Consider the following 24,196-nt stretch of genomic DNA (forward strand, 5'->3'; position numbering starts at 1 on the left):
CAGCCATGGGAGGCTGTGCACAGGGTGATGCTGCTGCCATCTCTGCCAGTCTCCCGTACCACCCTGGGACTGGGACTCTCTGTGGTCACCAGCCCTCAATGGTTTTGCCTCTTGTGAACCTGTCCCAGCAGCAGGACCCCACGTAACCACATGGTATGTGTGCTGCCTTGTGCTCTATTCTTGGCCTCCTTGTGTAGAAGCTGCTCAAGCTCACCTTCCCTTTCCTCTTTCTCTGGACTTCTTCCAGTCGTACCATCCCCTTTTCGAGGTGGGGTCTTGAGTGGTTGTGCTGTGGACATCACAGCAGCCTGGTATCTCCTGCTCCTTAATTCTCTGGACGTTTTGTAGGGGAGATCGCCTTACGGGAGTTTTCTGCCAGCCTTTAATTTGAGGCCTTTTCGTAAATTCACCATTGGGCTCTTTGACTTGGATCATTAATATATTCATTAACTTTCTTCTTGTTATTCTCATTTTTGAAATGGAACATGACTGCAGGCCCTGGGAACAGGGGTCGCAGTGCTGTCCCAGGTGTACTTCAGGCAGTTGGAGAGTGCTGTGGGTGCTGTTACCCTGTCTACTTTCCCTTGACATGTCTCAGCTGCTTGCTGATACTGGCTCAGAGCTGCAATTCAGAAGAGCTGAGATTTGACTGGAAGTTTTCTTCAGGCCTCAGTGCTCCCCTTTTTCTGTCCTTGCCCTGCTGTGTGCACCCGGATCTGTTCTCTGGGGCTGTTTCTCTGGGCTCTGCCTGGGCTGTATTTGCCCAGGACACTTCACCATCTCTGTCCTTTGAGAGGTCCCCACAAGGTGGAAGCTCAGAGGGTCCAAGCCAGCATGAAAGTTGTGTTCTAAGAGCGCTGTAACTGAACTCCTCCATCACCACTGCCACTCTCCTTTGGTGGGGAGGGGGTGACACCCAGGAGTCCACAGGAGTCAGTAAGGTGGGTGGTGTTTGTTACTGTGTTTGTTACTGGGACCCTTACAGCAGCAAGCCCCAGTCCCAGTTTCCTTTTGCAAGAGGCTGGATGAGAACTGTATCTGCATATCCTTCCTGTGTAATTCCTGGTACGGAGAACTGACCTTTCCGTGGGGGTGAAACAGCTTGATGTGGCAGGAAGGGAGTAGATGGGGGATAGGTTTGTGCCTCCACAGAAGCTGCTGGAGCCTGCACCCTGTTGGCAGCACAGCCCAGAGCTGCACTCGGGTTTATTAGAACAGCCAAGAAGGTTTGAAAAAATGAGCTGAGAGCCAGAGGGCCCGTGGCCTCTGCTCCTCCTCCCTGTGCACCAGAGGGCAGAGCGTCTTGGGCTGAGGTGGTCTCCCCAGTGTGCTGCTCCTGACATCTCCCTCAAAACTGTTGGTCAGTAACTAGGCAGTGCTCTCTGAGCCTCTCTGCCTGGTGCCTTGCCTGCTCTGAGCCCAGAACATGTCTCAGTGGTGTTCCCATCTCCTCCCTGCTCCACAGGTGGACCAGGAGGGAGCAGGCAGATTTCTACCGCACTGTCTCCTCCTTTGGGGTTATCTATGACCAAGAGAAAAAGGTCTTTGACTGGGCCCAGTTCCGAGCCATCTCTCGACTGGAGAAGAAGACAGATGAGAGCCTGGAGAAGTACTTCTACAGCTTTGTAGCCATGTGCAAGAATGTTTGTGGTCTCCCTCTGTGGAAAGAGGATGGTGAGTGGAAATTGCATGGCCTATGGAGGGGTAATAGTAGGTCCATGTAGAAGGGATCCCGCTGCTCTCATGGAGCAGGAGAGCAAGGGAGGATCTTCAGAGACAGTTGGAAGCAGCGAGATGCCAGGCAGGCTGTGGGCTTGCAGCAGTCCTGCATTTCTGGCTGCCTTGTCTCCGCCATTTAGTTTCTCCCCAGCACAGTGGGAGGGTAGAGCAGCCCCATGGACTGCAGCCCCTGCTCTCACAGATCTCTTGGAGTTCTCACAGGAAATCACAACCAATTTTATCCAAGACAGCAACCTCTGTATTTGAGAGACAAGTAGAGAAGCAGCGCACGCAAAGCACAGTTCCATGCTGGAGCTGGGGGTTGTTTGGGTGAGCTGGATTGTTGCTCATTGGGCATCTGTCTGCTGCCATTGTACAGAGTCCACTCCATATATGCCTGCGCTGACTGTGGAGCTCTGCTGCAGGGTAAATTTAGCCTGGATCTGCTGCAGGAGGCTCAGGAAGCCTGGCCAACACCAAGGGCATCCGCTTTCTTCGAATACTCTGCAGAGGTCTGCATTGGCACCAGACAGGACATGACAGATGAAAAGCTGCTTGGAGGCTATTTAAGCACAAAGTGATTTGTTTCCAACAGCAGCAGAAAACATTTGCTTCAGATCTGTCATGGAGTCTGGTCTTAGGCACAGTTCCTTGTGTGTGTGTGTTGTGCCTTAGGTAGGTGTTCCTCATCAGAAGAGCTGCACGAGCTGCCCTTCCCTGACAATGGGCTGAAGGGCTGCCGGAGGCTCAGAGCGCCAGGAGCTGCTCCACCTGCAAGTCCAGGCAGCTCCAGCACTGCTGCTGATGATGGAGCAGAGCTCAGACAAGACTCTGAAATCCTCTGCAGCTGGTGCCACTCTTGATCCAGCTGCTCAAGTCAGGGGGTGTTACTCCCCGTGTCCATTTGGTGGGATATGACTGGAAGGTACTGAGACTGGAAGAAGAGGCCTTAATAGTGGCTACAAGCACTGGCCCCACCTCACCTGCAGTCTGAGCAAGGGTTAAAACTCAGCTTGCTCATCAGTGCCTCTGAGGAACTCCTGCCAACCCAAATAATGTGTCCTTGGCTTTGCTGTCCCTGCTGTAGGTCCTCCAGACCCTGACATCTACGTGGAGCCCATCACGGAGGAGCGTGCTGCCAGGACCCTGTACCGCATCGAGCTGCTGCGGAAGGTGCGCGAGCAGGTGCTCAAGTGCCCCCAGCTCCACGAGCGCCTCAAGCTGTGCCGGCCCAGCCTCTACCTGCCCGTGTGGTGGGAGTGTGGCAAACACGACCGGGACCTGCTGATCGGCACCGCCAAGCACGGCCTGAACCGCACTGACTACTACATCATGAATGACCCCCAGCTGTCTTTTTTAGATGCATACAGAAACTATGCCCAGCATAAAAGAACGGGGCTCCCAGGCCCAGAAACCCTGTGCTGCCTTTACCAGTCTAAAACCAAACTCTACAGTTCCCCCCTGTACAGCCAGATGGACCAGACCTGTGAAACCCTGGAGAATGAAGCTGAGAGTCAGATCAAGCTAGAAACCGTGGACAGCACCATGTCCCAGGCTGGGGGCAGCCCAGCAGACGCAAACTGTGAAACATTCATGTCCGAAGTCCGGGACATCATTTCCAGTACCTACGACGAGAGCTCGCTGCCAGACTCATTGGTGTGCATGATGTACGATGAGAAGGCCTGTCCCAGTGAGCAGAGCTCCCTCGCCAGGGACAGCCCAAACTGCACAGATGTTGGAAGCAGCGTTGCCAAACTCTCCGAGGGCAAGCTGGAGGGGGATGAGGATCCATCCAGCTGCGATGCAGATGCCATGAGAGAGGCTCCCTTCCTAGAGGGTTTGCAGGTGTGCTCTGACCGAATGGACAGTCAGAATGAGGAAGCTGAGCCTTCACCTTCTACCCCTGGGAGCAACCCTTCACAGAGTGCCGCAGCCAAGCTCGGCAAAGGCTTGGAACAGAAAGGAGCACTTGCCAGCCCGGCAGCAGGGCTGCCTGAGCATGGCACCATGGAAAGGGTCCTAAGTGTGGGGCTCTACAGTCCCAGTCTCCATAACTATGAACTAAAGGTTCCTCCTGAGCAGAGGTTCATCAGTCTGCTGCAGGAGAAAGGAATGGAGGCAAAGTCAGGGCCAAGTCAGAGCCACAGCGAGGAAGATGAAGAGGAAGAAGAGGATGATGATAACTCTGAGACAGCAGCAGATACGGTGGAAGGCTTGAATGGTCCCAGGACCAGGGCTGATGGTGGCCCCGAGGCTCATGAACTGGGGGGTGAGGAGCAGAGCTCTGGTCTCCCCACACCCGAGGACACTTGCCCAGAAGACGTGAATGGTGAGAGGGAGTCCCTGGGGCTGGGGGAGCCCTGCGCAGAGGGCAGGGAGGACTGTGGCTCGAATGAGGAGAGCACCCGACAGCACTCACCGGGCCAGGCTCAGAGCCAGCACTTCAGCTTGCCCACACCTCTGCCTCAGGGGGGGCCTCAGGGGGCAGAACCCCTGTGTGTCAGGGGGGAGCCCTTGGGCCAAGCCGCTGAGGGGCAGACAGGCTGCACAGAGGCCCCACACCCTGAGCCTCAGGGCATAAAGCAAGAAAAGTGTGACAACAGAGATGACGGGGAGAAAGCCAGCAGCAACCAGAGCAAAGGTATGGTCCTGAGAGCTCCCTCAGGTTACACTCACCTCTGGCTGTGGTGGGAGGGACCTGCTGTCCTCCCTGCAGAGCCAAACCTTGGGGCTGGCCAGCCCGTGGAGTGGCCTCCCATCTGTAGGAGCTGAGGTCCCTTTAGCTGCTGCAACTGGGGGCAAAAAGTGTTGGGGGCTGTATTTGCCAGCAGGGCTGACCAAAACTCTCCACTCTGAGCCCCAGTAGCCCTTCTGCTAAGAGCATGCCATGGAATGCAGGATGCCTTTCCCTTTCTGGCACAGGCACTGCCTGTTGATCAGCTCCCTTTGGAAAAGCATATGCCCTCCTTCTTGCCCGCCTGGGAATGGTCGGGGATGGGGGGCTACTGCAATTCAAGCCCCCCAAACACAGCTCAAGGGAGTGATGGTCCTTCCTGAGCAGCTTGGGCTGCCTGCCCTGATCCAAGTCTGCTGCTTCTCTTGGGGACTGTTTGGGACCTTTGTGGAGCCAGCTGGGCTCTGGGGTGGGAACATGTGAGGTGATGCTCCCTGCCTCTAGACAGGGAGAAAGGCAGGGTGGTGGTGGGCTCTATACTCCCTTGCTTTTTCAGATGGTCCAGAGAAGTACTTGGAGGAAGAGAACAAGAATTCTGCTTCTGTCCTGCCCGGGGAGATGGATGATCTTCAGGATGCCCGGGCACCAACCATTGCCCAGCTGCTGCAGGAGAAGACGCTTTACTCCTTCTCTGAGTGGCCTAAGGTGAGGTTAAAATGAATACGGTTTGTATCAAAGTGTTCCTGCATAGCCCTGGCCAGCAGTGGCTCACACAGCTCCAGCTCTGCCTCCTGCTCTTCTGCACACCCCATGGAGGCTCAGGCCAAGGTGCTCTTCCCAAGCACCTGTGCCATGGAGATGCTTGCCCCCAAAATAGTTCCCTGCCGTGCTGAGATCACGTGGGCTGGGCTCAACTTTAATCCTGAGCTGTCATACGTGCGTCAGTCATTCCAGTTTCAGCTTGCCACTGTCCATTTCTGTTTGCAGGACCGTGTGATCATCAACCGCATTGACAACATCTGCCATGCCATCCTGAAGGGCAAGTGGCCTTCCTCCAGCCAGCAGTTTGAGGCACAGAGCCTGCTGACAGCTCCAGCCATGGCCAGCAGCGCTGGCAGCAGGAGCAGCTTTGCCGAGTCAGAAGCCCCCGATCCCAGCTTCAATAACGGGGTGTTAATGTCACGGGTACAAAAGGTGAGGGGAGCCCTGAGGCAGTGACAGGCTCATGACTCTGGGGTGAGACGTTGCCCAGAAGTACTCAGGAGTTTCCCAAGTGGGGCCCCTTGGTGCCAGTTGAGGTGCATAACACATGGCTTTAGCCACTTGGTCCCCTGCTGATAGCTCCTGGTGAGCTCCCTGTGCTCTCAGCCCCCTGCTGCCCTCCTTGGAAGGCAGCTGTTGTTGGCAGCTCCACAGCTTCTGCGGCTCTAGAGGTGCTTCCAGAGTCAGTGCTGGAGCACCTGACATGGTCAGAGGGAAAAGGGGACAGCCCCCTGGTAACCCAAAGGAAGGGTGCAAGGAGCACTGCCCTTTCAAGTCCCCAAGTCCCAGTGCCCCTGTCCCCAACAGTCACGTGGGACAGACAAACTGCTGGCCTGGGGCCCCAGCAGCTGGCGGAGCAGCCATGGTTATAAACACCTTGGGAGATCTGAGTGTGTGCGAGGGTGCTCCTGCACCATCCCCACACAGGGAAAGAGATGTGATATGCCCAAGGAAAGGGCATCCCTCAGGGCTTCTTGGAGGGGCAGGGCAGCCTGACCATTAGCTCAGTGCTGGTGTGAGGAGCTGTGGTCCCTGGGCAGGGCAGGAGCAGCCGTAACCCTCTGTGGCTTTGGTACACACAGGAAGGTTTCCTGAGCCCTGCCTTTGCAAAAGACGAGCGGAAGCACAGGAGACCCTATGAATTCGAGATGGAGAGAGATGCCAAACAGAGGAGCCTGGAGCAGCTGGCAGCAGCCCATGTCCATCCACCCATTGTGCTGAACGGCTGGCGCGAGGCAGCGGTGGATTTGTCCAGAGCCTCTGATGGGTCCCCGGGGAACTCCTCTCCTTTCCCCCTGAACACAAACATGCCCAAATTGGGGACCGTGAATGCCCTCCAGAGCTCCCTGGGCATGGACTTGTCTGGCATCCTACAGGCGGGGTTAATCCATCCTGTCACTGGACAGATTGTAAACGGCAGCCTCCGAAGAGATGATGCTGCCATGAGAAGGAGACGGGGCAGGAGGAAAAATGTCGAAGGGATGGACCTCATCTTCTTGAAGGAGAGGCCTCTTCCAAACAGGCTGCAGGTGGGTTGATGCTCCCTCCTTTCACACGGACCCCATGGAATCAGCACAGTTTGTTTCATGGCCCAGCTCTCCCCTCCAAGCTCTGCTGCCCGTGACGCTGCGCAGCTTCCTCCAAGACAGCTTCGTTTGTGCAGGACCAGGCAGAGCAGATACTAAAGGGAGGAAGGGAAGTTATCCCTCTGGTTTACAGCACTCTGGAGTGTTTGAATCCTGCTAAGCATAATCAAAAGCAGCTGGCCCACCTCAGGGAATATTTATGTTTAGGGAAGATGAGAAAGACAAGATCCTACTGCACCCTTTCTCCTTCTAACGTGGGATCCACTCAAAGAATGGAGCAAGACCGGCGCCCCTAGACCACTTTTAGGAGTGATCTGAGGGGAAGTTGGTCTTCCTGGTGATTAGAGTGTTTCCATGTGAGTTCAGAAGCATCTCCCAGCACTCTGCCCTCCCTACCACCAGTGCTGGGGATGGAGTGGAAATGTAATGTGGTGGTGGGTGGTGGTTTAAGGAAGAGGCAGTGGGAGTGTGTGGATTAATCTGTATGATGTGAGCAGATGACCTGCTTTGGGAGCTGTGCTTCTTGAGGTGCACATGCATCACTGCACACTGCTGATGGCCTCTCCCTGCTCCTCCCTCCACGGCAGGATGTTCAGGAAGACCAGCCACAGCCCCCTCAGAACAGTCCTCTCCCTGACGGGCCGGTTGCTGCTACCTCAGCTCCACAGCCAGTCCCAGCTGCAGGCAGCCAAGAGAAGGCTGTCCCGAATAAGAGTCTCCTCGACTGGCTCCGGCAGCAGTCTGACTACACACTTGACGTTCCCAGCTTTGGCACAGTAAGGGTGGCCTTCAGTGGCACGTGTGTTTGTGTGTGTGTGTGTTTTTGTGTGTGTGTGTGTGTGTGCACCTGCCTTGTGTGTTGTCCTTTGTGTTAGGTTTTTCCTTGTGACATGGTTTGTGGTGTTCTTTGGGGCTGTTTAGGGATTCATGACATGTTTAAGAGGTGAGCACTATTCCCCTGGACAGCAACAAAAGGCACTTGCTGCTGGAGAACTCCTCTCCTTTCCCCCCAGAACACAAACATGCCCAGGCGGGGGACTGTCACTACCCTCCAGGGCACCCTGGGCATGGACCTGTCTGGCATCCTCCAGGAGCTGAGCCCTGTTGCCCAAGGTCAGTTCTCCAGCTGCAGTGCATCCATCTGCCCAATGCACAAAGTCTCCCAGAAGTGCCAGGGACGGGGACAGAAATGAGAAAAGGGATTTCAGGTGCTCAAGGTCTATGTTGTTCTTTTTCACCTGGGGTCATTTTAGGCAGTGTTGTTGTACTAAATAAGGTTCCCAGGCAAGAGGAAACATCCTCTCTTTAGGAGCCAGCCCAGTGGACTGTGTTGGAGGCTGACAGGCTCTGCACACCCCATTGTGTCTGTGTGGCCGTGGGTGCTCTCAGAAAGCAGTGGCTCAGCGTGGGGTGCACAGTCTTTCTGATGCTTCCTGCTGTCTCATAAACCTCCACCTCTTGGTTTCACAGGTCGGTTTACTCCTGGTTTCAGCTTATTTAGCCTGTTAGACCATGTAGTAGGCAGAGCACAGGCCATGAAACAGAGCAGGAAGAAATGTGGTGGTAAAACAGAAAAGACTCTGCATTGTGGTCCTGGAGGATCATGCGCCTGAGGCGGGGATTTCCTGGAGCTTGGAGTACAGGCAAGACATTAGTGTTTTGAAGCTTCTTAGAGATGAGAGGTGAGGAGCCCAACATTTGCTCAGCAGGATGGTCTTTGCTGTTCAAAGTCCAGAGAAACATCCAGCTGTGTGCCCAGGACCAGACTCCCAGGAGCAGTCAGATGGTGGAGCAGATGTGGAGGTACCTTCCCACTCCTTCCCAACACCCTTGCCTTCCAGGGAGGTACTGGAACTTGCCCAGTCTGACCATGCCTCTGGTGAAGCTCTTGCCCCCAGCAAGCCCCCAGTGCCCCAGGCCAGCCCTGCAGGATCTCTTCTCTCTGGGTAGGATGGATTGAGAGTGGCTTTGGGGTACTGCAGTAGCTCAGCTCAAAGCATGAACTGCACTCAGGGTCTTTTTCTGACTCTCAGGAATCTGAGCTATCCGAATTGTTCATTATAATGCTCCATCCTTGCAGGCACATTGACTGTGGGGCTTGGTGCATGCAGTGGGTGTACAATGACTTGGCTGTATCTTGGTAGGTTGCAGTTCTGGAGGGCTCTGATCCCAGAGAAACATGGTGCAGCATCTCTGTGCTGGGAACAGCTGAAAGAGGAAGGAAACAAAGCACAGCTGAGCTGGTGAGAAGCAGGTGGCTGTATGAGAGTGACACAAGTGGCACACACAGACCTGTTCTCTCTACTGGCTGTATGCAGTGTCCTGTTTACAGATGCATGTATAAGAACCTGCAGAATCAGGAGTGGAGGGGAGTTAGGACTAGAGCACTCTAAGTGGGGTACACTGGAGACCTCTTTATACCTACAAAAATCAGTTTTGCTCATTTGAGAGCTGGTCCTGTGGCAGGGACCAGTTTGTGCTGCTGGTGCTGCTCCTGCCCCAGCCTTCAGGGATTCCCTGTCCCTCGGGAGCCCATCCATGCTGCTCTTCTGCAGGGCTTGTAGCCAGCCAGGCTCATTAAGCCATCTAGTCTCATTAACATTGTCTTGTTTGCACTCCAGAATTTTTCAGACAAGCCCAAGCAGAGGAGGCAGCGCTGCAAGGACCCCAACAAACTGGACATTAGCTCTCTGACTGGAGAGGAGCGGGTGCCGGTGGTACATAAGGGTACCGGACGGCGGGTAAGCGAAGGCCTCTTCTGTGCTCTGCCCTCAGTGTCCCAAATTGCTTAGCAGAGCTTGAGCTTGCCTGGGGGGAGATTTAATCCAGAGAAGCCTATGGATGAGACGAAAGTCTGGAATAGGTCTCTGATCTACATTAACCTGTGACACGTGTGCCCAAGGACATGCAGACCTGTGAAATAAGTGACTCTGTGTGAAGTAAGGGATGTGGGAGTGTCGTCCCTTGCAAGGGACAGACCCCTCAGAGGCAATGGGGTACAGCCTTTGGCTTTAAGGCCACCCTCAGCACAGCCCTGTCAATGTGCTTCCCATCCTGGATTTGATTGTACCCCTTGAATTCATTGCAATATGCCACAAATTGTAACATTGCCATGCAAATATCCTTTGGTTTGTTCCTCCATACGAGGTGCAGGCCAGAGCACACCAATACCCATCCCACTGCTGGGCTTGTGGAAGGTTGAGGGTTGGAAGGGCTTTTTCCTGCTTTCTGAGCAAGGAGCTTGGATTTACTTGTCTGCAGTTTAATCTCCAGGGCACTGATGTTCACCTCTCTGAACAAGAAGGGATGTTCAGCAGTACTTTCCACTGAAATTTAGTTCTTAAACACACCCAGGACTGTACTAGGTCAGAAGGTGATGTGACATTAATCACATCTAAAAGCAAAACTAAAAAGAGTGAGGCAGAAAGAGGTTGTTTCAGCCACATCTGTGTTCCCCTTTGTTGCCCCCATGCTGGCCTTTGGAGACCTGGGTGAGTTGGGGGCTTTGCTGGTTCTAAATATGGCTTTTACAGAAGCTCTGTCCCCATCACTGGTACCTGGGAGGGCAATGGGCCGGGCCACAGAGGCTGAACCTGCCTTTTCTCCCTGAGCTGTGTGTCTGGAGGCAGCAGGCACGCACCAAATCCTGCAGAAAGGCAAGTGTAGCAAGGCCAGAGTCTACATCCCAGCAAATTGCAGCCCAAAGCAAGAAGCTAGGGGAAGTGTAATCATATTTTTTGTATTATTTTACATAACTCTCTCTGCAATAGAGGTCATCCTTCTGCTGTGTTTTATAGTTAGGGGGAGCCACGGCACCAGCATTGAAGGAATTGCCAAGGTGGCTTGATGCAAACTTGGAGTATGCTGTTGCAGCTGACTGGGCTGACATTGTTAAGCTTTCAGTAAGTTAGAGCTTTTGGAGAAATCTGTATCATGTCATCTTTTCTTTCCCCTCCCCATCCCCACAACCTTTCTCCAGTGAGGATCTGGGAGCTGCAAGGCAGGCCCTGGGCTGGGTGTGTGGGAGGGGATGGCTGCAGCACCGGGGTAGAGCGGGAGGTTGGGCCGTGTCACCACCAGCTCTGTGGCCAGGCCCTGGGAATGGGGCTCAGCAGCTCAGCATGCCTGGCTGGAGAGCCTCGGGATGCTTAGGGTAGCAGGGGCAAGAGGAATCCCCTAGGAGCTGGATGGCAGGGTGTGGACAAAATGTTCTCATGGGTCAAATTTTCAAAAACATCTCTAGTTGATGCTTTTCATCAGCTCCTGTGAACTCTGCCTGCACAGCTGCAGGCTCACCAAAGGCCCCACAGGTCACCAGGCCTGAAGGGTCAGGCACAGGCAGGGAAAGGGGCAGGATGGAGCCTCCTGTGCCACTTCATCCACCCTGTCCATCCAGCAGTCCCTGCCCCAGTGTGTGGCAGAGCCTGTGGAGAAGGAGCACTCTCCCCTCTTGCACACATGGCACTGCCAGATCACCCTGCCCTGCCCCACGGGCTGGCCTGATCCAGACTTCTCCCTGTAGTCCCTCTCACCTGCTGCCTGGTTTTGGGCTTCAGTGATTTGCGTGACACCCTTGTAGAGGGCTGGAGGGTGAATCCATTGCCTTAGAGGTTTGTACTGCTCTCAAATTGGTTTTTCCTTAGCACTGGAGATTTGGCATCGTCTGTCCCACTGCCCAGGAAACGGCTCCACATCCAGGCTGGCATCAGGGCCCCATCCGGGCAGCCAGCCCCGGGTGAGCTGACAGCTCTTCTTCTTCTACTTGAGGGGACAGTCTCTTTGCCACAGAAACCGCTGTGTGCCTGGCACTGCCTGGGCACCTCTCCTGTGCCCTGCTCCAGCAGCTGCATCCCATGAGCATTCCCACGCCATGGGCACTGAGCTTTTGGCGAATGCATACCTGTCCTGGTACGGGAGGGATGCAGAAGGATGGCCAGCTGCTCCAGGCGCTCGGGCCAGCAGAGCCTGGGTGCAGTCACGGCCCCATGTAGCTTCTCCCATCTGCCAGTGGGAGATGCACCCAGAAGGTTCTCCCTCCTTGGGCAGGTGCTGTGCTGAGCAGACTGCCAGGTGCATCTAATTAATGTTTCTGCACTACAGGTGTCAATAGGAAATACTTTTCCTACGTAAATTTATTATTGGAAATGATTCAAAGAGTGGTGATATTGAAACCAAGGGAACCATGAAGGGAAATGTTTCAATGTCTGTGTTGAGGATGCTGAAAAGGGGAGTGTTAAGCTGTGCTGTGGATCCCCCCGCATTGCTTTGTGTAACTGGATGGTCTTGCCCGCTTCTGACTGCTGGGTTTTGGTCCCATGTCTCTTCTGTCAGAAGAGCTTTCTGAATGCTCCCTGGCATCCCAGTGAAGCTCTGACCAGGAACTCCTCCGGCAGCATGCCCACTCTCTGTGTCATCCCATGAGCTTTGCTGTCCTGCAGAGCATTGAAAATTTGGTCCTTCCCATCTCAAAGAGGATTTTTTCACCTGTTGCTGAAGGCACAATTAGAGCTGGGCAGGGAGCTGAGTGGGCAGCTGACACCACGCTGCCCTGGTGCTTCTTGTGCTGTGAACAGCTGGTGCTGAGGGCTGGAATACGGGGTGAAAACATGCTTCCTCCTCCCCTCCCTGAGCGTTTTGACAGCGCAGGATCCTGCCAGGGCAGAGCGAGCGTGTTTTGCATTTGGCAGCATCCCTTGGGGAAAAGTTATGTGTACCTCTCAAATTCCATATCATGTAGGCAAATATTTCTGTGCCGACGCCATCTGGGACACAGATGTGGGCACAGACAAGCCAGATTTCCTTTGCTGCAGTAGTAACTGTCGGGTGTTCTCTGTTATGTCTCATTTTCAGGGCTACTTACCCGAAAACAAATTCAATCGCATCCTCACCGAGCCCGTGCTCCGGGACGCTGGGCCGCGCCGGAGAGGGAGGAGGCCCCGGAGCGAACTCCTTAAAGGCCCTGGTGTTGTAGCAGATTCTTCTTCTGGAATGGGACCATTGTTTATGAACGGACTAATTGCTGGGATGGATCTGGTGGGACTTCAGAACATGAGAAATATGCAAGGGATCCCTCTGACCGGGCTGGTCGGGTTTCCTGCTGGCTTTGCAGCAGTGCCCGCTGGTGAGGATGTGAAGAGCACCCTGAGCATGTTGCCCATGATGCTGCCGGGCATGGCAACCGTTCCCCAGATGTTCGGTGTTGGAGGACTCCTCAACTCCCCCATGACGACGACTTGTACTGCGACTGCTCCGACTTCGTTAACAAGCACAACGAAAGGTGGCACAGCCAGCGCCGAGAAAGCAAATGAGGAGAAACAGGGCAGCCAGGATGGGAAAAAAGAACCTCTCGCTGAAGACAAGCCTGGTCCTAGTTCATTTTCTAATCAGACAGAATCCGCAATAACTACCAGTAGTCCTGTAGCTTTTAACCCATTTCTTATCCCAGGGATGTCTCCTGGACTGATCTATCCCTCCATGTTCCTTTCCCCTGGCATCGGCATGGCGCTGCCTGGCATCCAGCAAACCAGGCACTCGGAGGCGGCAAACCTGGAGAGCCAGAAGCGGAAGAGGAAGAAAGCAAAAGGGGAATTGGCAAATCCAGAGCCAGAAACTGTCTCACTGCCGGAAAAAGAAGCTGCAAACAGTCAAAACTGTGTGGAGCAGAGCCCGCCAGCGGCAGCAGAGAAGGAGCAGGACGGACCAGCAGAGGAGGAGCACCAAGCAGCTCACGATACCGATTAGAACTTTTGTTTCATTGAAAGAAAAACACAAAAAGATTGTGGCTTGTGAGTTTCTTATCCCATAAACTCTTTGTTACTTCCCCTCCCACCCCGCTCCACCTTCATAAACCTGTGTTTCCATGAGTAATATTATCTACCTAATTCCCTGTCAGAAAAAACTGGTGACATACTACATGTTAATAGTTGCAGGGTCTTGCCACTTTATTAGATAAACAGTGTTGTCTAGCTAGTATGGGAGGCACCGAATTCTCATTCTGTTTTTCCAGTCGTTCATCCCAGCCAACAATAGCAAATCCAGTACTTGGTCACCCCCCGTAAATTGCTCACTCCTTTGAGAAGAAAAAGCAGCAAAAAAACAAGAGCAGAAGAAAAGTGTTTATCTCTTGGTCTAACACACAGACAAGGGTATTTCTGTCTACAGCGACACTGAGCGAAAAAGCCTGTATTTGGGTTAAAAGCACAGCTATAGTAAGTGCTGATGTGTATTTTTGATTTAAAGTATTTCCCTATTTTATCATGGTTACTAGAATAGTAGTATAGACAGAAGTATATAACTAATGATTGAAAATGCATATATTCATTTCTTTGAAAGGAAAAGCATAACTGGTAGTGATATAATTTCTTGATCATCCCACCTCAAAGGTTTGGAGACAAACTGCAGAGAGTGAAAAAATGATGTAGACATTTTGTATTTTTTAAAACCAACGTTTGGTTTTATGTTACGTGGAGTTTAGTTGCCCTTTCCTTGGTAGTTACAAGAACTTTCCAGCTTGAGCTGGAAAGGTTTTGCACACTTGCATGACTTTTCTGGGGTTACTGTACCTGTAGCAACCAGTTCCTTCATCATTCTGCTAGTCTTCAGTTCTCCTCTCTGGCGTTAGTTCTCAGCTATGGCATTACAGGTGCTCTAAAGGTATTTTTCCCCAGCCTTGAACAGACCACACCGATTTTAATGCTCTTATATGAACACTGAGGCTTCCTGAGTTTTTATATTTCCCACTCCTTACCCCAGAAGCAACGTTCTTTCAGCAAACACGGAGAAGGCTGTAGGCCAGGTTCCCCCATTGGGGAGTCCTCTGAGAAGGACCCTTGAGACTTTCAGAGCCTGAGTTTCTTACTTTCTAGTGGTGGACTGTGAAGAGATGACTTTGGCTTCTTCCCATTCCGTTTGCTGTTGAACAGTATTTCCCAAATGAGTTCAGCATCTGCATTTCAAATGGACGGGTTTTAATGCCGCCAGCCCCCCTCCAGCTCTGGGTACTGAGACTCCTCCACAGGCAACTCTTCCGATTTCTCCTTCCCCTCACTCCTCCTTTAATTCTTCTTTCACTTGGGGTTGTTCTTACTTGCAGCTCATGGTCTGAGACTTGAATAAAGCCGCACTGGTGCAGCGGTGAGCGAAGGGCAGGCTGGGAGGGAGTTGGAGTGTGCTACTCATCAGTTTCACACTTGGTTGTCACAATTTACTGTATTTTTTACTTTTTTTTTTCTGTTGCAGTTTTGCTAATTTATCAGATGGTCCAAATGTTTTGACATAACTATTTCAGTTTGCATTATTTATTTATGATGCTTTTTGTCATTGTCTTTTATACATTTGGGATTATAAATTATGTACATGTTAAAATTAGCATCTCAAAGAAGTCTGTTACCCATGGTCAAAAAAACCAGTTGGTTTATATTTTCACAGAATTTATTCCCAGTTTATTGGATTGGATGATTTTTTTTAAAGTGTGTAACCAATCATAATCCAATCCCCCTCCCCCCAATAATTGTGTTCTATTTAATAACATTCTTGTAGCATAGATACTGTATCACTATCGACAGATTTCTTAGAAATGCTGCTATCTCTATTTAACTAACATTTTGTTCAGTTTTTGCCTCCAGTGGAAGCAGAAAGGGTTTTTTCAGCTGTTAAATCCAAAATCAATATAATTTATTTATGTAAAAAAAAAAGTCACGATTGATATATTTTTGAACCTTTTAAGTACTAACTTTGTTTTTATTCAGTGGAAGAACATGTACTTGCCCTAAATCCTTAAAATACAAATGCTATAAAACTTCATATATCTTCAAAGCCTTACTGTGAATGGATACAGAAATCTCTTCCGAGTCCATTTCTTGTTATGGGATGGTTTTTCCAGGGTTACACGCGTAAGGAACAGGGTTTAAAGTGAAATTTATTTAATTAGCCAGCATGCTCTATACCTTGTTCTTCCTTAGCAGACATGTATGCTACGTCTCTGGGTGTTTAGGCTTCTCTTTGCTACTTTGTGACCCTTTTGCAACCCGATATACTCTGTGGATTATTTAGACTGTAAGGCATTAAGTGGCTGCTTCTTCTTTTCCATCATATCCCAAACAAATGCCAAATTTTCACCGGTTTTCATGGCTATTCACACACATACATCCTTCACCAAATGTGCTAACAAAATAAACTGTCTGTGCTCTTGAACATGGATAAAAAGAAAAAGATTTAAAAGTCAGATTTTTATTTTTTTAATTTAGTGACTAGATGATGCTTATCTTTCAGACTTGGCAGAGCCTTGCTACAGATGTATATAATTTTTTTCAGCAAATATATGTGAATGTTTAATTCACCTGACTCAGTGATAAACGTGACTTGCCTTTTTCTCAGCATGAATGCATTGAGAAGCTGTTGAAACCAGTGGCCTGGTCGCTGCTCTAGGATTGCTCCTGGTGCCCTGCGTGTTACTCTGAGTCGGGCTGCTCGCCGTGAGGGGCCGAACCCACAGCTCTCACAGCACCCTGGGGTGAACTCGCTGGTGTGGGGGAACTCACATCCCACATGGGTTGCAAGATCCCAGGAGCAGCCCAAGCTCCAGGGCCAGTTTAAGCACAGAGGATGCACAAGGGCTCTCTGCTGACCTGCTTTTTCCACAAGGGTGGGTGGAAGCCCAGAGACCTCCACAGTCATCACACGCACACACACACCCCCCAAGCAGTTACACACCTTGGCACCCAGCAGAGAGGGTGCTGGGCTCCTCTCCCTGTGCTTCCTGTACCTCCAAGTTTTGTGAAATGCTTGTCCTAAATCTCTGTGTAAGGATCTCAGGGTTTAGCAAAGCAGACATTCCTCAGTGTTTCATCAGAATGATGCACAGGAGCAGGCAGCTCTGTTCTTCCAAGATCCAGGAAAAAAGACACAGAGTAAAACCAGTGCTCCACCTGCCCTGTGTAACCACCTTGTCCTGGTATTTTGTTGCTGCTTTGCAGGGGGGAAAGAGAAAAGTACCCAGCAGAAAAGAATGGCAAAGTGGTAGCATTTGCTGTGAATTTCCAGTTCCTGAGTCTCCCTTTAAATTCTGGCTCCACAAACTGCAGCCTCACACCTCGGCACCCATAATGCAGGATATTTGCTGGCAGGAGCTGCAGGAGCCAGGCAGCCCTGTGGTCCATGGAGGAGCATGTGCTGGCTTTGGGCTGCCGCAGCCGTGGTGGCTGCAGTGTCTCTGTCTCTTCAGACAAGGTGTGTTACCTGGTGGTACCAGTGAGTGGATGTGGTGGAGGATGGGCACCGGGGGCACAGCTTGCTCCCCGTTGTGTTTTACAGGGTACAGGTGCCCCTTCCCAGACCGTGAGAGAGTAAAACAGGCACAGCTGCACATCCCCACTGCTGTCCCTGCCTGGTTTTTATCTGACAGGACACAGAGAAGTCTCATAGCACATTTAGACAAGATCTCTAATTCCCTTTATGGTCACAAAAAGGGGGGAAGGATTTTCCTCAGCAGTGAGCCACGGCTGGGAGAGCTTTACCTACCCCAAGTGCAGATATCCCCACTCTGGGCTCTTGACAGTTACAAGATAGGATTTGGGGTTGGCAGTCTTCGCCAGCAGTGAGCACAAGGAAATTTCTCTAATGGTATCTGGTTTGCATTGAATAAAACTTGAGCTTTTCAATGCAGTTTTGCTCCTCACCTCTTCAGGAGCCACTTCAGCCCCAGGGATCCGGAGCCTGGGCTGTCACAAGATCAGGAATCTCTTCACATTTTACAACCTCAAAGCAGTTATCAGGCACTGCACTTCAGGCAAAGTCCCCAAGTGCCTCATACCCCATGTGCCAGTGCACAGCTGGCCATGGCACCCATGCTCGGCCATGGGCACCGGACAGATGGGCAGTGCTGCCAGGAAAGGAGCCAGCCCAGCCACCAGCAGAGCAGCAGCTCTGGAAAAGTGGAGGTAAGAGAAATCCAGCTTCTCTCTCAATCCCCTTCCCATCAATCTGCACAGTGTGCCCTGCACATTTGGACAGCAGGCCTAGAAACACCATCCTCACCCTCCCATGTGGCTTTTTGGGACGCTGGTTGTTTCATGGTGCTCCCGGGGTGGCTGTGGCTGGAAACCATCGGTGCAGTGCCATAGGTGGCACTAATTCCTGAAGAATCAAGATTTCACCTAAAAAGGTATAAAACAAGGCAAGATCTTCAGCCCAGCAGATCAGTCCCACTCCCCATGTGGCCTTGTTCTCCCTCCAGTGGGTTTTTAATTCATGAACAACTCTGTACAGCACCATTACCTGGCTCCATTTGCCAGTGGTCTGGGTGGGATGTGACATTACTGGTTTAACTTGGAACTCAATCCCAGCCTGCCTGAATGTATCAGTTCAGGCAAGCCCAGCACGAGCCCTCAGAGGGCTTCAAGAAATAGCAGTGTCCTGGAGCTGTTGCAGGAAGAGCTGAGGGGAATGAGCCATGGCAGATGCTCCAGCCTGTCCTCTCTCTGGGCTCCTGCCAAGGTTGTCAAGTTTTTCAGCTGGCTGTGCTATAGCACAGGGAGACCTTGTACAGGAATTGCCTGTACTGTTTGGAAAAACAAAATTCTAAAGGAAAACCTCACAGTGACTTTTTTTCCCTCCAGGAAAGGGTAGAGATTTCTGATAGAGGAAGAGATGCACAAAAACCAAAGCTCGGCTCACACAGAGGAACACCTCTCGTCTGGAAGGAATAAATAAGCCTGTGGGACTCAGCCTCATTACCCCAAATGAAACACATTTCCAGTCTGCTCATGACAGTCAGTTTTCAATGCTCTTATGGCAAATCTTTTTTTCCAAATAGATTTAGATGTTGGATTAAGGCTGGTTTTTATGGAAAGTAACATTTTGGAAAGCACAGAGCTGATCAGATTCTCGATGAGGGACCAGTTCCCCCAGCCTGTGGATCCCACGAACTGATCCCTGTGCTTTGCAAAAGGGCATTTTCAAGAAAACCAACCCCGGGATCTGTGAGTGGCGCCGGAGCTCGGGGTAGGGCAGGGTCTGCCGAGCGAGTGGGTGGACCGGGGCTGGGTCCCTACGGCGGCTCCTGAACGCGCCCTGAGCATCCTCGCATCGCCGCGGGTACCGGGGAGGGGGATCCGCCGCGCCCGCTCCGGGCGCGCTCCGTGTGCTCTCCGTCCAACGCCCCCCGAGCAGCAGTGAGGTGGGTCAAGTATCCTCCAGTGATGGGCGGGTTCAGGGCCCTGTTCCCTATCCCCGAACCAGCGCTGCGGACGCTGCGTGACTCGAGCCCCTTCCAGAGGTGCAGGAGCCGCTCCCCTGCCCACGGGGGCGGGCGGTGTCCCCATGGCCACGGCTCTCGACGGACACACAGTGCTCCCGGGGGGCTCCGTCCGTCGGTGCTGGTTCCTGCCAGCGGGCCCGCCCGGGCCCAGTGGAACCGGCACCTGGAAACGCCCTGAGCGCCCGCCACGACCGGATCGAGTGACGGGGAGCGCGGCCGCGGCGCGGAGCGGGGGCGGCTCCCCCGGCCCTGCAGGGGAGCGGTGCGCGGGGCCCGGAGGCCGCCGAGAAGACGCTGCACCCACGCGTGTCCCAGGGCGCTGCGGGACGGCGGCCGAAGAAAATCCGCTCCTGCCGTGATCTACCGCAGCCGTGCGCTGGGATGGGCTGCGAGCACCCGCCAGCACCGAGCGCCCGCCGGCAGACGGGGGGCCCCGAGCGCCCCCGGTGCCCCCGCCCGGCCGCGACCGTCGCCCCCCGCGCGCGGCCCCGCCGCTGTGCCCGCCCCCGCGCCGGAAGCGGCCCCGCCCTTCCGGCGGTTTTGGCGGGCGCTCCGCCGCCATGTCCCGCTCGGGGGCCGCCGATCCCGGCGCCGCCGTGGAGCGGCTGTGCCGGGAGCTCAACCTGGACGCGGCGAGCGCGGCCGAGGCGCTGCGGGACTTCACGGCGCTGCGGGGCACCTACAGCCTGGAGGTGAGCGGGGCCGGGCGGGCGGGGGCGGCGGCGGCGGCGGGCGCGGTCCCGCCCGGTCGAGCCCGCGGGGCGCGGCGCTGCCCGGTGACCGCGGCCCCCCCCGGTGACCGGCGCGCCCGTGCCCGCAGGGCGAAGCGCTGCACTGGTTGGCCTGCGCGCTGTACGTCGCCTGCCGCCGGAGCCGCGTGCCCACCGTGGGGAGCAGCCCGATGGAGGGGAACGGCGTCTCCCTGACCCGCATCCTGCGCTCCGCACGCCTCAGGTGAGCGCCCCGCCCGCCGGGCCGGCTCCTGCTGGGGCCGAGCGCTCCGCGCCGGGAATGCTCTGCCAGAGCCGCTAACCCGGGTGCCGCTCCTTCGCTCGCAGCGCTGCCAGCCGCGGCAGGGTAAAAGCAGTAAATCCGCTGTTATTACAGATGGAAATTAGATGCAAATACGTAATTTCCAACTTCAAGCCTTTGGGAAACCACCTATGTTGGACCAGCAGCTGTTCCACCCACGCCAGTTGTTTCTTCCTGTAGTTAATTTGACCACAAACACCTCGGCGCGTGCCATCCCGGTACAACGTGTGTCCGACTCAGGATTCAGGCCAAATCCCGACGGTGTGCTGGCAGCTGCTGGTTTTTCTGAGAACACAGCACTGGTGAGCACAGAACTCACCTTCTGCACGGCCCCGGCAGCAGCTCCCGTGTCGCTGTGGCTCTGACCTGGGAACACGGAGCTCGGAATGTTGCTCATTCCATTTAAAGATCCGCTCCCCGCTGAGCTGACGGAGGGGTTGTCAGTTATTCACACCTCCAGCTGACAGGTTTTTGTGCAGGTAACTTTGACAGGCGTTGACTCTTGGCTTGTTTTGTTGCCTGTCCTGCCTCCACCTCAACACACTCAGAGCTGCGCCTGCACTTTACTTTCCACCACTGCCCTGCTCTACACAGCCATGCTGGCAGCCTCCACATCAAATTAGTTTTCTCATGCCTTAAAGAGGGTCGAGAAACCCCAGAGTGATAAAAGGCAAGAGGCTGGTAATATATACAGTTTGGGAGTCTTATCAAAATAAATTGTAAACCTACATAGTAATCATGTCAGTCATTAATGGAATAAATATGTTGCATGTTGGCTTTTAAAAATTTTAGAATGTAAGTTAGTTAAAGTTCAAAGCAAATTTTTCTTTTTTGTTTTAAGTTTAATTCAGTTTTTTAGCAAAATGAAGAAGTGGATGGACATGTCAAACCTACCCCAGGAATTCCGAGAGCGAGTTGAGAGGCTGGAGAGAAATTTTGAAGTGTCAACTGTGATTTTCAAAAAGTTTGAACCAATATTTTTTGATATATTTCAAAACCCCTATGAAGAAACTTCCAAACCGCATCGAAGCAGGAAGCAGAGGTATTTTTTAGATTTGATATGACTTTTCCCTGGAAAGAGTTATACCCCATATAAGTTTATGAAAATTAATTGCCAAAGGGCTGTGGTCTGTTTGATTCTGAAACGCAGCCAATGCAGAGCCACCCCTGGCCCCGGTGGGTGCAGCTCAGGTCAGCTGGGCTTCACATCCAGCTCCTGTAACACAGGAACTGTCCCACAGTGAGAATGTCAGGGTGTGGTGGGGAGAGGTACCATGACGTGGGTTAGCTCCAAGGTACAGTGAGATCAACACTTTAAACGTTTAGCAGAAATAACTCAAGTAGCACAGGAGAGTTTTGTCTTGGCACAGTGCTGGCAGGGGGTCGGTATCATGCCATGATCCCTCTGCTCAGGGGGTGTCACATCCCCGTGACCTCCACGCTGCCAGGTGTTCGCCGTGGTGGCCAGATGAGTGGAAACACCAAATGGGAGGAAGTTACAGATGATGTGCTCATTTTTATGGCAAATTTGGGAGTGGTTGGTGTCATCTTCCACACACACATGGAACGTCTGCCTTTCTGAAAGGAGCTTGTCCATGTTCCCTGCAGAATATGTGGCTGTGGCAGCTTTGTAGTGAGAATGTAACCTTGGGGATGAGGGAGCCGAGCTGTGGCTGTGCAAGGTGTTTTTGTCAGTTCATGTGGGTTCTCTGGATGTGAGGGGCGATAGTTGTTGTGGTACAATGCTCCAGTGTAGCTCCACATCTAGAGGCAGAGTGCAGTGGGAGGTGTTCTGTTGGGTGCTCTGTTCCTTTCTCAGGGCGGTGGTGGTTGGTGCCACCGCCACTTTGGCTGCTCTGTGGGCTGAGTCACGTCTTCCTTGTTCTTCCATGTCCATGGGCTTGGATAGTTCTACTCCAAACAGGAGTCAGCAGCTGAGCTGTAATACAAGCTATAATTTCCTGTTCTGAAGGGATGGCTGATGCTTTAGTAAAATATTTAGGAGAAACCATCACTGGAATATATATAGCCCTTGTCGCCTCCCCACCTGTGGCTGCAGGAGGGTTCTGTGGGAGGTGACACCAGCAGAATAGTGTGGCAGGGTCAGAGGCAGCCTTTGGCTTGGGAACAGGGCCGAGAAGTTGTGGATGTGTGCAGGACACTCTTGGAGCCAGGTCGGGCACTGTCTGTTGGGCAGTGAAAGCTGAACTCAGGACGTGTAGCTTAGACTGGGCCTTAGTGTGGAATTAAGACAGCAGCTCCAGCTGTTGTTTTGAGCAGGGAAATGGAATGAAATTTGTACTGTAGAACAAGGTTTGGCTTCTTGGAATTGAAGAGTAATTTCTCCCCCCATTTTTCTCGTTGACAGGCGGGTGCCATGCAGCGTCAAAGATCTCTTCAACTTCTGCTGGACTCTCTTTGTGTACACTAAGGGTAGGCTGGTTGCTTTGCCTGCATGGTTTGTATACATTCCCAGCTGTGAACTTCTGTTGTGTTGCTTGACGTGATGTGCTGTCTCTTAAAGGTAATTTCCGTATGATTGGAGATGATTTAGTAAATTCCTATCATTTACTTCTGTGCTGCTTGGACCTGATTTTTGCCAATGCCCTTCTGTGTCCAAACAGAGGAGATTTGCTAAATCCATCATTTAAAGGTATGGTGGGGACAGATTATTTACAATCAACTGTGCTTTGTTCTCTTGGCTCATTTGAAATGAGGTTGAAGGTTGGTTGTCTTGTTCCCAGGCTTACCCGTGGAATTCCACACTCTGGAGATCAAAGCCTCCGAGGACCCTCCCTGCATCATTGCCATGCTCTGCGAGCTGCACGACGGGCTCCTCGTGGAAGCCAAAGGCATAAAGGAGCACTACTTCAAGCCATACATTGCAAAGCTGTTTGATAGGAAGGTACAGCTCACGAGTTTTATGAGCACATGGTGGTGCTCTGTGATGGTCTCGAGACCATTTAAGTCCTGCAGGTTCCACAGGGGAGAGCAAAGGAAATGAGCAAAGGAACTCGGGCTGGCTCAGGTTTTCTTTGTATTTTAGCAGGAGCAGAATTCCCTCATGCTTTTCATGCTGGGTGCTGTAAGGCCTCCTCTGTTTCGGCTTTTTATGTCGGTGAAGAATCTTTGCTTTCCTGTCTTGGCAGTGTGAAACTGAATCATGAAGGATGGTGTTTTCTTCAGGCAAAATAAGGGATCTCCTTGTGAAATAATTGTATGGGATGTCTGTCATGGGAGTGTGGGTCCTGCTGCTTGTCTTGAAGTTGAGCAAAATGCTTTGGAAGGAGAGACTGAGGTTGCAGACCTGTCTAGTTCTGACCCTGGAAATGTTTTCCATGCTCTGTGGAAGCTTCTTTGTAGTTGCCCATCGAGCCAGTCCCTAACCCAGCAGTGAGCAGATGTTACACTGCTGGGCTGGCTCTGAGCAGTGGATTTGTCTGGAGCTTGGATCCAGTTGGGCTTTGTACTCTGTCTTGGTAATGGCAGTGTAGCCCTTTGGTCTAGGCAAAAAAGAGTCCAGTTATGCACCTAAATCTCATTTCTTTTTGCCTAAAACCATCATGCCCTCACACTTGGAACAGTTTTTATTTTATTATCTAAGATATTTCTGCTTTTTATTCTTAGATCTTAAAAGGAGATTGTCTGTTGAATCTTTGCAACTTTATAGAAAATAGGTAAGTTACAACTTTTTTTCTTAATCATAGGGCTTGGTTCATGTCAAAGCACAGGCCTTTGTGTACTAAAGCTCAGTTTTCCTGTTCTTTTGTCTTGCCATACCTAATGGGTTTTGATTATTTGACCATCAAAGTTTCCCTCTGGCTGAAGCACTTTCTGGATCTGAGGTGTGGCTGATGTCAGGGGTTCAGCCTGCAGAGGTTCTTTCTTGATGTCACTTTCTTTGGTGCTTGCTCTGATTTTCTGGAACTGTAACCTTTGAATAATGTAATGCAAATCAAAACCTTGGCTCTGAAGGTCACAGATATGTTTCTGTACACATATTATGCCCAAGTAGGGAAATGTCTCAATTTATTTATCAATCTCTATTTGAGTGTGTAAATCTGGATGCAGCAGATGGGCTCAAAAGAAAAGGAAGCAACAATTGCAAAACCACAAAAAAGAGGTGAACAATTTCTGTGGGAGGCAAGTGTAGTTGTTTCAGAAACT

The 24,196-nt window shown here is 52.2% G+C and overlaps 2 protein-coding genes across 17 annotated transcripts in view; both read left to right on the top strand.

Moving 5' to 3' along the window:
* The window catches only part of CHD6 (chromodomain helicase DNA binding protein 6), a 92,621-nt gene extending 76,543 nt beyond the window's left edge, over positions 1-16,078 (top strand). For 6 of the 13 annotated variants that reach the window (XM_048322235.1, XM_048322230.1, XM_048322231.1 and 3 more), the window contains 10 exons: positions 1,466-1,674; positions 2,807-4,360; positions 4,950-5,098; positions 5,381-5,587; positions 6,238-6,684; positions 7,329-7,517; positions 8,886-8,984; positions 9,363-9,482; positions 10,539-10,643; positions 12,592-16,078. In XM_048322235.1, coding sequence (XP_048178192.1) covers positions 1,466-1,674; positions 2,807-4,360; positions 4,950-5,098; positions 5,381-5,587; positions 6,238-6,684; positions 7,329-7,517; positions 8,886-8,984; positions 9,363-9,482; positions 10,539-10,643; positions 12,592-13,482 — 3,970 coding nt within the window. In that variant the 3' untranslated portion in view covers positions 13,483-16,078. Of the gene's footprint in view, positions 1-1,465; positions 1,675-2,806; positions 4,361-4,949; positions 5,099-5,380; positions 5,588-6,237; positions 6,685-7,328; positions 7,518-8,211; positions 8,439-8,885; positions 8,985-9,362; positions 9,483-10,538; positions 10,644-11,384; positions 11,477-12,591 lie in introns of those variants that run through there. The other 7 variants (XM_048322238.1, XM_048322243.1, XM_048322241.1 and 4 more) reach the window with 6 other exon arrangements.
* Positions 16,079-19,537: 3,459 nt separating this feature from the next.
* Positions 19,538-24,196, top strand: part of RBL1 (RB transcriptional corepressor like 1) — a 28,117-nt gene continuing 23,458 nt past the window's right edge. For 3 of the 4 annotated variants that reach the window (XM_048321751.1, XM_048321752.1, XM_048321754.1), the window contains exons 1-7: positions 19,538-19,689; positions 19,818-19,951; positions 20,871-21,071; positions 22,398-22,462; positions 22,554-22,682; positions 22,774-22,934; positions 23,657-23,706. In XM_048321751.1, coding sequence (XP_048177708.1) covers positions 19,558-19,689; positions 19,818-19,951; positions 20,871-21,071; positions 22,398-22,462; positions 22,554-22,682; positions 22,774-22,934; positions 23,657-23,706 — 872 coding nt within the window. In that variant the 5' untranslated portion in view covers positions 19,538-19,557. The remainder of the gene's footprint in view (positions 19,690-19,817; positions 19,952-20,870; positions 21,072-22,397; positions 22,463-22,553; positions 22,683-22,773; positions 22,935-23,656; positions 23,707-24,196) is intronic. The other variant, XM_048321753.1, reaches the window with a different exon arrangement.

This window comes from Corvus hawaiiensis, chromosome 17 (genome assembly GCF_020740725.1).
Source record: "Corvus hawaiiensis isolate bCorHaw1 chromosome 17, bCorHaw1.pri.cur, whole genome shotgun sequence".
Lineage (NCBI taxonomy): Eukaryota > Metazoa > Chordata > Aves > Passeriformes > Corvidae > Corvus > Corvus hawaiiensis.